We start from the raw sequence: 13,701 nt of genomic DNA, 5'->3' as shown, positions 1-13,701 counted from the left end.
TTGTTTAAACACCAACTTCTCTGCAGTCTGTTGCATTTTGCCTAAAAATGTTTGAAGGAGAGTATAATTTCCATGAAAATCAGACACCCAGTATTTTTATCCTATTTTTGGAGTTGAAGGCCAATAAAATCTTCATGCACAGATTATTCCTTATGTGTTCCTATGATTCAGCCAAGGCCAACTTACTGGGCTGTTCACATTTGCTTCCACATACTGACAAAATCAAGAAATCCCATATTACACTGAAAAAGATTATGGAGAAATATTATTTAAAAACTGTTAAAGGCTTGCTCAAATTGTCAATAAAAATACATCTAAACAAAATATTCAGATACCATGTAACATGTTTATTTTTATTAAATTCCAATTTGTAAAGGTCCCTTTTTAAACAAAACGAGAACAAAAAAAATCAACACAATTCAGAGGGCTTATCTCATTTACCATATTCTTCCCCACTCTTCACTTATCATAACACAAAGCAGCAACTTATATTATTAGTGCTCATATAGTGCACTTACATGAATCTTGATCTGCGTATTAAGCTTTAAATACAATGGATCTTCCGTGAGCATAGCCCAAAGAGTACACAACATTACATTTTCGAAGCATATGTTAAAGAAAAGGACGATAAATGTATATCCAAGACAGCCAAACTCAAATATTTCCAACTTGGCAAATTCTCTAACAAGTAACAGCAATTTTAAACTGCGTACAAAGCAGAACAGTGCCAACATGCCTCTGGTCTGTGAGCTATGGTAAAATATCAAGCGTACACATAAAGGAGAGAAGCCAAAGGAAACGGCCACAAAATGCAGAACTAAACCTGAGGCACAGCCAACTGCGACCCAACAAAGGCAGCCCCATTTCTCCAATCTATAATGCCAAGAGCCCAACAACAACAAAAAGCACTTCTACACTAGAGGAACGGTAACTTCTTCCCATTTTGTCTCTGCGTTTTGGAACAACTTGCTCAAAAGATTTCAAGATGAACATCTAATTCTACCAAACGAATGTACAAACCATAAAGTCAAGAGAAGCTCCAGAAGATTGCCACTTTCAACCTTGCATAGTGATAGCTGGCATTGATATTGCTACCATAGCTTCAGCAGAAGATATGGAAAAGAAAAACCTTTACTACTAAGTGATGCACATATGTAACATTTTCTGCACAAAATTCAGTTAAACATTGTTTTAATAAAAGGGAAAACAGCTCTAAAAAGGGAAAGATAGTGTTCACAAGCCTAAAAAACATAATACAAACCCAGAACATTCCATAATAAAAAAATGAAAATATTAAACATTCCATCGTAACAGCACCTATTTTATCACTAAATAAGCCCCATACATGCAACAAACTACAACTATTGTATAAGGCTGTCAAATTAAGGGTTTACTTTTCATATAAACAAAGTGTAAAAATAGCAGTAAGTTGCAATCTTCAAATTTAATGCTATGTGAGGATTTTATCCCCCTGGATTCATTTGGTAGCAATTTCAAATACGCATTTGATACGAAGGTCATCCATCTAGGAACCATGATACAAATACATTGTGCCTAGGACAGTATTGTCGTATCTCTGTTCAACCTTGACAGAATTGGAATGCTCAACAACACTACTCAGCTCGGGGATGCTCTCAGCAGTATCCCCAAAACCATGGTAGTGTCCATAGTGCAAAGTATCGCCAGGGTCTTCCACCCAGGAGGGCCGGTTGGAAACGCAGCTACTGGGGCTTCCGTTCAGGTGCAGAGATCCGCACATATCGGTGGGATTATTCATGGCTTTTTCTGGTTCCTCGGTGCCGTGACTGGCATGGATGCGATGCCTACTGGGAGAAGTTACTCCAGGAATTATTCCATTAGGTGTTAATGTTAAACACTCCTCACGCCTGGCATCCATCCCACTGAGCTGTTGCGCGGCGGCGAAATCCAAATGTCCATTGATGGCACATCCATTTGTCAGTGCATTCAATATGGAGCTACTGCTATTCATATCTGCATTAAGAAATACACCTGTCACCAACAATTAAGAATAAATCAAAATACATCAAAATGTCTCCACTACACTCCACTTATTTAAAATGTTTCCACCCCTTCTTTATTTATAACAATGTAGGTTGTTCAAAGAAATGAGAGCTGACCAGCAAGCTTGTAGCATGGATGCTTATGTTGAAAAGGCAACTGTCTATCTACATTCAGTGTGTGATTATGCCTATATCATTCTTTGCAAATAAAAGGTGAACTTCGCAGAACTTTTTCTATTTCACTGTATGAAGTAAGTGTAACAGGAAGTGTTTTGAAAGGCAGAAGAAAAGGCATCTCTCCACCTTAACTGTAACACCCTTTTGGGATGTTACATAAAAGAACCTGTGAGAGGACAAGGGGTAGCTCTTTTATTTTTCACCTGTAATTTATCCATGTGCGCTTTTTTGTTCTTTGTAGTGGTAACTCTCACAGAACAGTATACACCGAAATAGGTCAGCTAAAGAAATATTATGGGGGAGTGCTAATATAAAATGTTCCAAAGCTCCTTTATTCAGAAAGTGCTTCAATTTATCTAGCAGATTGCTAGATAACATACTAGACAGATTTGTATTTAATGAGAAGTTTATAATAACATCTGTACAATCCACATGCAAAAGGCCACACAATAGCAACAGCAGAGTGCACAGAAGACTGAAAAAGATGAGTAGAAACAGAATTCTAAAAATGTATATGTAAAACCCACTGACAACTGTTTTAAAGCAATTTCTCCTTTGAATTTGGTAATTAGTAAAATTGTTTTTACTTCCATCGACAGATTTCATCAGTATGTCTGAAATGTATGCTTTTGCAGTGGTACTCAACGTACTAGCACAAGAAATGGGTGATAATGCATTCTGCCTTAAAAGTGCCTACCAGTAAAGGACATCTAAAATTTACATCTATGTTGCTGAAGATGAGCATGGCAAACACAGAAACTGCAGACCTATATGGTGACATTTAAAGATACTACATTCTGTTATTATCCTTGGATATACGCACATATGTTTATGTATACACGAACACATAAACCTATGTGCAAAACTGGATTGCATTTACTGTGTATTTCCAATTCAAGCCAGTAAGTCTGTTGGTAACTTCCTACATTTGCAAAATACTGGGTTCCTGTTTAAGTGACACATCATGAGTACCAGTTTGACAAGGAAGAATCCGAAGTCTTGGTTCTCTATGAGTCTTTCACATGGATATGATCTGAAATATGGATGATGATACTGATACTTCACATACAGCAACATATAGTGCCAAGAAACGTGTGATTTGTAACTTGCTGGATGAGCTACCTGGAGTTAGCTTAACTCACTAACCATGGACTGCTACTGAAAATGGAAAAAACCCCACAAACCCATCAAGACATCAAAGCTAGTAGTACTTCAGTGATGAAAATGCACAGAAGAAATTTCGCATAATGTTTATTAACTGAAAAGTGTGATATTTTAACTGCTTAAAAAGAAATCTTCGTAGGCTGGCTTTGCCAAACCAAATGTAATGAAAATGGCACTGCTGTTGGTTAATATGCAAAAGTAGGTAATGAACAGTTCTAGTGATAATTATAGCATGTTATTGTTAAAAATTAGCACCTATAGTAATAGAGTATATTTATGAAAGACAATAATTTTTCCATAAATAAGAACACTTAGTAATTATCACTGGAAAAGATCATAGTCTACTTCTAAAGTACTGATTTTATATATGTATGTATATATATTATTCCTAATATATTAAAATATCTATTAATCATCATTCCCTTTGGTGAATCTGATCTGTGGTACAAAGCATAAACATATTTATCACAGAACAAACTAAAATAAGAAATTTATTTCTGGATATAATTAATGCACTATCGTAAGAACTCCATGCCTGCACCTATGAAGTGCATGGAAAAAGCTGACCCAAGACTGTTTTAATCAAAAACTCTATACACATCCTGGGGTTACCAAAAGCATCTTGATTAAGAAGCCCTTAAAAATATTTGAGCACTAATATTCACTAATACTGGTAACATTTTGACTGTTTCACGAAGATTGGTACAAAACACAAAAGCTGTTTTCCAAGGTACATTGGTTCCAAATACTAGTTTAAGACCTGTGATGCCCAGTCTTTTATTTACATTCAAAAAACCCATTGCAGGAGCCTGCATTTATATGATGATGTCTGAATAAATTCTGAACACAAAGTGTATGTGCAGACTATTCATTATAGTGTCTGTCGAAAACAGTTTAGTTGTAACATGTTGTTTTCAAAACTAGAGAATCACTAGGATGTGTTTCCCTATCAAATATTTTTTTTTTTATTAGCAATTACATCTGTTCAATGGAAATGAAATTCTGAATTTTCTTTAACCTGAAATCAAAGCAACTAAAGAAAGGCACAACGTAATACAATCTTCAGGTTAAAAGTGAAACAGCCATTGTGGGTTTCTGATTATCCCAAATAATAATAAACTAATAAACCTCTTTCACCATTACAATATATTGCATGAAACAGCTAATTTTAGATACCTACTAAACCCCCAATATAATGGGTGTTACAGCAATACAATAGTTTTCAAGACTCCAGACAACAATATGCAAAATAAAGGACTAGGTTTTATATTCAATTAAAAATAAAATGTGTATTGATTCTTGCAACGACAAGGAGTTTGCATTGCAGAAACAGTGTATATTTCAATTTCTTTTGGTCCAACAGAAGTACCCTCCTGTTGTTTGGTGTCTTCAACCATTTGAATGTTGTTGTAGTTAACAGGAAACTGTCCACTCCCACCTGATACAACTGCAAACTCTCTATCAACGTGCATATTGTCAGCATCGTCCTCAACTTCTCCATTCATCATTGGGATTAAGCCATCAAAGCTGTAAACTGATAAAAAAAAGGTCATGTTTAGTCACCGGTGCCAACTTCCAAATTCATTCAACAAACAGATGAGTACGCTGATTGTTAAAGCCAAAGCTTTTTACAAGGAAGTGAATTTTTCATGTCTGAAAGCTTCTGACACTTGAGATTCCAACTGCAGAATAGGTAAGTGCTAAGGACGCACATTTATTTTAATTCTTCAAAATGGAGCATTACCAGTGTACCCTTCTGACTGCATCTACATATCAAAAAGTATTAGTCCAGCATATTAAGAGATTGAATAAAAAGCAATGTACATTACTCATATTTAGGCTTCACAGCTAGTGTGCCTGACAGATAGAAAGCAGTCTGTACCTCACTTCTGTCTACTGCTTCACTACCAAGGGCCAGCTCCTGGTAATCCAGCCCCTGTTCACATCAGACTGCTTCAGGGATCCTTTTAAGAGCTGAACATAAAGCTGCCCTCCCAGAAAATCCAGTAAGCGGTGAGACCGCTGAGGGAAATGCTTTAATGAGCAAGGGCTTGACTTCACTAACCCTCTTATCACTCAACACACCACTCCCATCAAACACTATACTGCTCTCACACCAACCTTAACACACCACTCTATAGGCACTGCACACCCTAGTAACATTACTTTGCAAAAGGCTACTTCAGCAGACTGAAAGTCAACTCTCATTACCTTGGGCGCAACAGAAATTTTTGTAAACTACTCGGTTTTAAAAGAACTTCAAGCAATAGCTGAAGAGTTTCAGAGCCAGAGATCACACAGGGCTTAAAGGGAATCAGTGCCCTTGGATCGGTGGCGTTCAAATTACCCTAAGCCAGGAAAGGCAAGGCATTTTTTCTAGTAACCTAGAGCAATATCTAGCGCAGTTTCATGCTGCCCAGCTCAATGTCCACCTTGCAATGCCTCCACTGTCACCTCTCAAATAGCACCTAAAAGCAGCTGTGCTGAGGCTGGTGATGCTGACCTAGTCAGTCCCTGGTTGTGTACAGCAAGTCGGTGCTGTTTGTAGCATGTACAGCTCAGTGCAAGAGCCAGCCTGCCAAGGGCGATGAGCTGGAGGGGCTAGGATTAGGCCTGTTGCCAACACAGCCATGCAAGCAGTTGTCCTGGTGTACATCACCATTATATGTGACCCTACCAACCGGCCCAGGAAGCAGGGTGAAACATCTGGAATATATTCCAAAAAATGGGACATAAAATCCAGCTAATGTTTCTAAGTCAAAAGCAAAACACAACTGGTGTACATTCCGAAAGCAGCCACTGCTTTACTTAAGTTAAACTTAAGTACTTAAAGTACTTTAGTCAAGTTCAGCTGCAGCCTTTAGAACTAATTTTTGTATTACATTTGAAGAGAGCAGTTAGCTTGTATCACAGTATACTATGTATCAGTGTTGTGTAATTTTGAGGTAGGTCTCTTTTAATAATACATGCTTGAGAGCAGTACGTTTTTATGCATACAAACAAAATGCCATGTAAGTAACCCCCACCCACCACCTACTTTACCTATTCAGGAGCAAGGGTAAAGCACAGCCTAAGTATCTTCTTCCAACTCTTCTGTTTACAAATGCTTTTAAGGGGCATATATGGTGCCTGGACACAATAGGTAGTTTTTTTCAAAGCAGCAACTGTCCTAATTTGGGGTATGGCCATGAAAACTTGATCCTTCCCTGCAAATACAGGTTGCCTGCACTCTGAAAACCTGAATTTCCTGTGAAAATAGCCCTTGAAGGAAAACAGACCTGTGTGCTTTTGGTAAGGGCAAAATAAGCACAAAACTTGGCTTGTTTTGTAAAAAGGCTCAGCTCTGTTGTTTACAAAGTTCCTCAAGAACATTGATTCCTTCTCCCTTGAACAGGCCTTTTATACTGGGATGCATCTCTTAATTACTCTAAAAACCTTCAAGCAAATGCAGTAAAGCTTTTCACTTTGTTTGCAAAGGCCTTAAAAACTCATACTGGCAAAAGGTTCCCAAAGTGCCTACTCAGATTGCCTTTCTAACATTTCTGTAATAGCTTAGATCTCATTCACTTAAACATACTATTTGCTCCATCTAACTTAGCCCCTGCTCCAACTCTGTGCTGAAAGGTAAAGCAGATACTGCCATTTCACGACTACATTACAAAATTAGCTAGCCCAGTGCCACTCCCAGACTGGGGAGAAACTCTACCTCTGGGCTAATGTCACTTTATGAAACAAAGAGAAACTCCTGGTTATGAATGTTCAGAAGGAATAGCTCATCAACACAGAAGTTATGTATCTTTGACTTCCAGCAGCAGGACTTCAATCCTGAAAAGCATCTCATTGCATAGGCACTCTTCTCCATCATGCAATTATTTGTATTTTACACCAGGTACATAAACTAACATATCCCATTTATGACTGGCTACAGAGTACCATCTTAAGGTCTCTAATTCTGGTATAGATTAAATGGTGGCTGGACAATAGGTACTAAAACAAATACTAGCGTCCATGCTGATCTAACTTATGGCATCCATGTCATATTCAGAAACACTGTTTTGGTTTCAGTTCCCATCTTGTTTTCTGGAACGAAGCACTGTTCAAGCCCATTTCATCTGACTCATTAAAAAAGTCACATCTGTTAGAACAATATAAGCTCTAACTCAAGAAAATATCTCCAACAAAGACCCACAAAATTCCTTTCCTGATGCCAGACACAGGAAAAGCAAATGAGGTTTGAGTGTAGAGACACATTCCTTTAAATAAGAATTTAATGTGATGACCAACAGAAAGATATTCTCCATCATGTTATTCAAGGTGCTTCTAAGATGTAAAAAAGACTTCTTCATAGAGCCACCAAGAAATAATCTGATGTTGTATTATTGCATCATTGCTTGCCGAGGAAGCAGCAGTATCCTCAACACATAATGTTGACTAGGAATCCTTATGCTTCATTCTAGTCCTGGTATCCAGTTTCACTTGGAACATGATCCATCATCACCAACATAATCCCTCTCAATTTGAGAAATCTTTTTGGATTAAATTTCTTTCATTCATCTTGTAGAGCAAACAGTTTTTGAATTGTGCATAAATGCTGAAGTGGAAAATTACAAATCGGAACATGCGGGCACCTCTGAATTAATGCAACATTATTTGGCTCTCCTGAAGGAGGAGAAATGGAGAAATAAGTAGGTGCTGATTTCAGCTCCTAGTTTTACACGTGTTATTCTTGGCATCACGTAACTTTAGCAAGCTTTGGAAATAGAAATTTCTGAAAACACCATGATGACAAGGAGAATCACGATCTTGTGGCACAGTAGTTTTATTAATCTGTTTCTTGTATTAATATATCATTTAGATATGTACATGAGTTTGACAATAATACTCAACATCCACTCTGAAAGGCTTTAAAATGTTTATTTTCCTTTCTCAGCAACAGTATCACACCCCATCCCTTTTACCTCTGGGCTCTCACCTTCTGTTCTAGCCTTCTTTACTCCAGCAGACTCCGTATCTTCAAAGGATCTCTTTCGACTTGTCCCACCACTGAACAGATTGGGACCTGCATTCGGATGAACCCCATTTAAGGTGCCATTGCTATAGAAACGATTCAGGTGACAGTTCTGGAGGTTCAAAAGAAACTGGGCACATTCTTGGAAGCCCTGGGTATGTGCAAGGTCTGCTGCTGTCAGGCCACTGGCATTTCTCAAGCTGTACAATACAAAGAAACTGAATTACACGCATTCATCAAGCTAGCTTGGTGCTGCTGCTGCCCTTACTGACTATCTATCTGTTGCTGATGAGAGAAAACATACACTTATTAAATTTCCATTAAGAAATTAGTCATCAATCTTAGTTTTATAACTAACTTAACTTCTCGCACATATATCTGGCTTCTAAGCAAAATTTGGGAGACAATACACTTTTAAATAAAATAAATATACTACGTGCCTTAAAACATTTTCCTATTTAAACTTCTCAAAATGCTTTATTCTAAAATAGTCTGAAGTATCTGATCTTTACATAAACTTCAGACTAGTTTAAGCCTTGAATTTCACCATCTTCTTCAGTTTTTTCTGTAATCTATTGCTTTAACTTAAGCAAAAGATCAAATACTCAAAACAAACTTAACATGACTTGGCAATTGTCCATGGCATTCTGGTTTCTAAGGTAACAACAACATCACTATTCTTCCTACAATAAAATATACACATACATATTAAAAAATAGATAAAGATGCTATACTTAGTTATGCTTTGCTTATACTTTTTTTTTTTTCTGGTTTGTTTCTCATTTCAGTGTGTGACATCATAAGTGCTGGGACTTGATTTGTTATTTGAACGAAGACTTTTTCATCTAAGAGAGAATGGTACCAGATTTTGAACATTCTAATTCATCAACGAGATCATGAATGGAACCAGGTAGGACACAGAGATTTACTTTGAAGGAGTGCTTTATTACATGTATTTTCACAAACATACAGTTATGTCTGTGCTTAGAAATACGGGATAACTTCCTAATTAAGTTCATAAAAGCAAAGACAAAATGGCTATGAAGGACAAAATGAGATTGTGAAGCAGAAGATGCTGAGAAACCTTTCCTTCTTCTCCCTTTTCACGCAGATCTAATTAGTAATAAAATTGAAGTTTTGTTTCTTACTAGTTTAGACAGGTCCATTAGTTAAAAAAGCAGAAATAGATGAGCTAACAGAGTAAGAATTCAGAAGATTAATATACCTGATTCTGTTGAAACTCATACAAAGCAGGAAACAACTAACTACAGCTCACGTGAAGAAAAAAGAACAAGGCCCAACTTTGCTTCCTAGATCATTGCAACTTACTTGCTATAAAACTGAGACTGAAAGATCTTCAGGAAAGATTACAGCAAGACTAAATCCATAAATGGATACAGATGGATTATATAAAATCTGGAAGAATAGATCATAATACTATTGAATCAGAAAAAATAATTAGGCTGTATCAGGATAATTTCATTCCTGCTACAATATTTTAAACCAACATTTACTTGGATTACTAATGAAATCCAGAGAATAGAAGTCAAGAAAGAAGGCCTTTAGAAGACTGAAAAACCTAGTTAGTAAAAAGAAATAAAACCTCATGTAGAGGTATGTTTTGAGTATCTGTATAAGATCACTGCAAAGAGAATAATCCACTCTGTGCATCCAGTACAGGCAGTGAATGAATGCAATTAACACAAATTATACTTGAAGTTAGGCCTTCAGAGAAAGTTTCAGAGTATAAAGGTTGCTGAATCTCCAGAAGGTTCTTTCCGCCCTCCCCCCCTCCCCCGTTTTAAGAGTAGATGATGATTTCAGAAATTCTGCAAAATACAGTCTATCCTTTCCCATGCTGAACTAGATGGCCAGTTGAGGTCCCTGCCAACCAACACTCAATGCCTGTTAGTCCTAACTTGCTTGTGTAGCATTCAGATGCAACACTACAACTTACAAAACAGATATGTCAACTTATCTGTTTTGGACAAGGATAGCTTAGTTGTCTGAAATCTGTTTTAAATCTGCAGTCCCCAAAAGGACACTAAAGGAAATCTAAATATGAGCAAATTAAAGTTATTCAAAGATTAAAATTACCAAAATATGGTGTGGACTAACCATTTAACAAAACTACAAGAAATAATTTTACTTAGCCAATGTTACCGAACAGTAACTCTGATTTGAAAAATGGACTGTAAAACAGACTACAGTTAAGTCACTATTTCCCACAGGAATACTGACATAAGCTGGCAGAGGCATCTGGAGATGTACAAACTAAGATGCAAATGTGTAAGGCTAGAAGACCAAACTCTGGGAAAGAAAAGATACTTTCCTAGAAACAAAATAAATTAACCTGAAGTTAGTGTTTGTCAGATTTTAAAATGTAATGACCTTTGATATTTGTCCCCTTCCCACTTCTTTCTGAGTAGCTTACTCTTAACAGGTAGACACAGACATACTTGTTCTACAGGAGTATTCTGGAAGTATTGCTAAGTTTTCAAGGGACTCACTCACACTAGATATAACTCTTGCTTCTGAGAGTTTAGAAATCTCTCTTAAAAATCTGAATCTGAAATGAGTGTATCAATTTAAAGAGAACTTCCTCTGTTCAGAAGTTAGTAGTGAAAGAGAAAAACAGAAGTAAAATCAAGTAAAAGGAGATTACAGGATATAAATTATTCTAGCAACAGGCTGGCCAACCGCTACATTCCCTCTGCTCCCTGTCAGTGGGAACACTAATTTTGAGTATTTTTGCTATATCCAATTGGAAATTTCCATTAACTTAATCACAGCTTTGTTATTCTGGGACTTTAGAATCCTTTCAAATGTCAATCAAACTGGCTTTCTTTCCGATATTAATGGGAAGGAAAAAAGAAGCTGACAAAACTGGCAGGAAACACTTTAAGTCTCCCATTCTCAAGAACAGGCTAGAAAGATGAAGACCTACTTCTTTAGATGATTCTTTTAGCCTTCTCTAGGAGGAAAATATGTCAGTGGGAACACAAAAGTCAGCAAGATAGCTGTGCTACGCTAGCTCGTCATAACAAAACACAATAAATCCAAGAAAAAAACATTAACTCAATTAGCCACATGCACCAAGTAGGAAAGAGAGTGCTCTTAACAGGCACCACCAAGTTTTACCAGACTGGAATAGTTTTATTTATTTCCAAAATATGCAGGAATACTGCCATGACTGTGAGGACTGAACACATAACAGAAAAGATACAGTTTTATACAGTTGTTCTAGAAAACCTGGAGCACCTGAATGAATTAAAAAGCTAGGATATCTATCTACTAGATCACTCTTTAAAAGCACTAATCTGGACTTGGAGGAGAACTACCCTGTTGCAGCAGAAGTCACAAGGAACTGGGATACATCTACTACTAATTCTGAAATGTCTGATCTACCTCAAATGATGCCAATGTCTGAAAATGAAACAGCTACCTCAACTTAGTCAGTGAGCTAAAAACATAAAAGCCACTACTGTAAAGTGACTCCATTATAGGAATGAAAACAGAAATGGTTCACTGCTCCAACTACACATCAGACTAAAAGGAGTTCATCTCTTATGTGTAATCCCTATGTCAGTCCTTGGTTATGAACTGCAATTATATGTAAACTGACTACCAAGAGAAAAGAAGGAGTAGTAACTCAAGAATAATTTAGCTATTAAGTAAATTATATACAACACAGACTGCATGGTTAATAAATAAATCAGCAAGCTGAAAACTCAAGAGGTAATATTTCACTATATTTTAGTGAGTTTTCAACTACTTCAGTTACTAAAGACGTTGCTTAAAAGGTATTTCTCTTCATTTCTCATAGCTGCCTACATAAACAAAAAGCATTTGAGCAGGATATTATAGCCAAAAATAACTTCAAGACTTGGGTTATGAAAGAAAAGCAGTGCAGAAAAAACACTGTTGGACAACATAGATGGAAATACCTCAAAAAAAACTCCTCTTCCACCCATCCTCTATATTCTTTAAGATAAAATGCCTTCAGGACTAGCTTTGATCTTTCACCCTAAACACCCTGAAATAGCGGAAGCTGCAAATCTCAGAACACACTGTTCGATATGAAATATTCAAGCAACTCATCCTTTTGTTACTGCTAATCATACAGAAATAGAATTGTCATATTTGCTGAAAGTGCATTACTCAGAATTTAAAAATAAGTAAGAAAATTTCCTGCATTTTTTTTGTTGGCTTTTTTTGTTGGCTTTTTGGGTTTGGGTTCCCACTGACAAAGATGCCAAATTTGAGGACAAGCTTATGTTTCTTCTGAGGGTTTTTGTCTAAGCTAGGCTACCTAGCTGAAACAAGACTTGGCAAATAACAAGATCCACAGACTGGTATTTTTCAATAATCTTAGGAAGGAAGCAGCCACCAGTACAGGTGTAGAAAGACAGAAGTCATCTCTGAGAAAAGAAAATCCGTCTAAGCCTTGAAAAGTTACATACCTCCTATGATTATTTAGTCTTTTATTAAACAGTATTGTCTTGGTGCAGTATTTTCTGAAATTTGGCCTAGTTTCTGTCAAAACATATAGCTGTGCTCCAAAAGCTTAAGTCCCTCTCTCCCCAGTTAAAAAAGGAAAAAAAATAAACTGAAGAAAACAACGCTGAAAACTAAAGCTCTGGAAATGTGGAAATGTAATTCCATTTTTGGCACCTACTCCAGACAGGAACATAAATGAAAGCTTGAACTGAAAAATCGAAGAAAGAAAAATTTCTTACTTAATCTTACCCAGGACTAAATGCAGATTTGTAAGTGTTCAGGAAGTCAACTCACTCTTTGCTTAGGAAACATCTTGCATCATTTCCAAAGAAATTCAAGTATTTGAAAAATGAATGAAACCTGTTAAGACTCTTCCACTTGGCAGCATTTTTTTGCTTTACAGTTTATAAGAATTACATAGAAATAAAAAATTAGAATCAGGAAGCATGATATTATTTACCCTCATCTTGTGGGCTAAAATCCAGAAGCTGGGAATGATAAAGACACATTGTTTTCCTCAAAGTACAGAAGTATGAGATGCTAATTCCAAAGAAAAAGGAGAAAGACAAATGTAATTGAAAGATACATTATAAAGCTTCTAAACAGAAAAAAAAAAAGCCCCATGAGAAAAGCTGAGGAAGATCAGACATAAATGAGTAGAAATAGGTGATCCTGAAGTTCCTTGACAGCTTACATTTCAGATCTGAATTATTCTGTATTGACAGGTGGTTTATAAATAAACTCTAAACATGCACTATTATCTTAAGAGTTGAATCTGACTTTTGTATATACATTTATTCACACACCTTCTACAGTGCTTAAACAACATCC

At 36.6% G+C, this 13,701-nt stretch overlaps 1 protein-coding gene across 1 annotated transcript in view; it reads right to left on the bottom strand.

Annotated features, from left to right (window-relative positions):
- Positions 1-326: 326 nt before the first annotated feature.
- ANKRD10 (ankyrin repeat domain 10) overlaps positions 327-13,701 on the bottom strand; it is a 30,922-nt gene continuing 17,547 nt past the window's right edge. The window contains exons 3-5 of the mRNA XM_009997918.1: positions 8,335-8,570; positions 4,801-4,896; positions 327-1,992 (exon numbers count right to left, since the gene is read on the bottom strand). Of these exons, the coding sequence (XP_009996220.1) occupies positions 1,526-1,992; positions 4,801-4,896; positions 8,335-8,570 (799 nt within the window). The 3' untranslated portion in view covers positions 327-1,525. The remainder of the gene's footprint in view (positions 1,993-4,800; positions 4,897-8,334; positions 8,571-13,701) is intronic.

This window comes from Chaetura pelagica, unplaced genomic scaffold (assembly GCF_000747805.2).
Source record: "Chaetura pelagica isolate M959 unplaced genomic scaffold, ChaPel_1.0 scaffold123, whole genome shotgun sequence".
Classification (NCBI taxonomy): domain Eukaryota; kingdom Metazoa; phylum Chordata; class Aves; order Apodiformes; family Apodidae; genus Chaetura; species Chaetura pelagica.
This window is presented reverse-complemented; position numbering and strand designations above follow the sequence as displayed.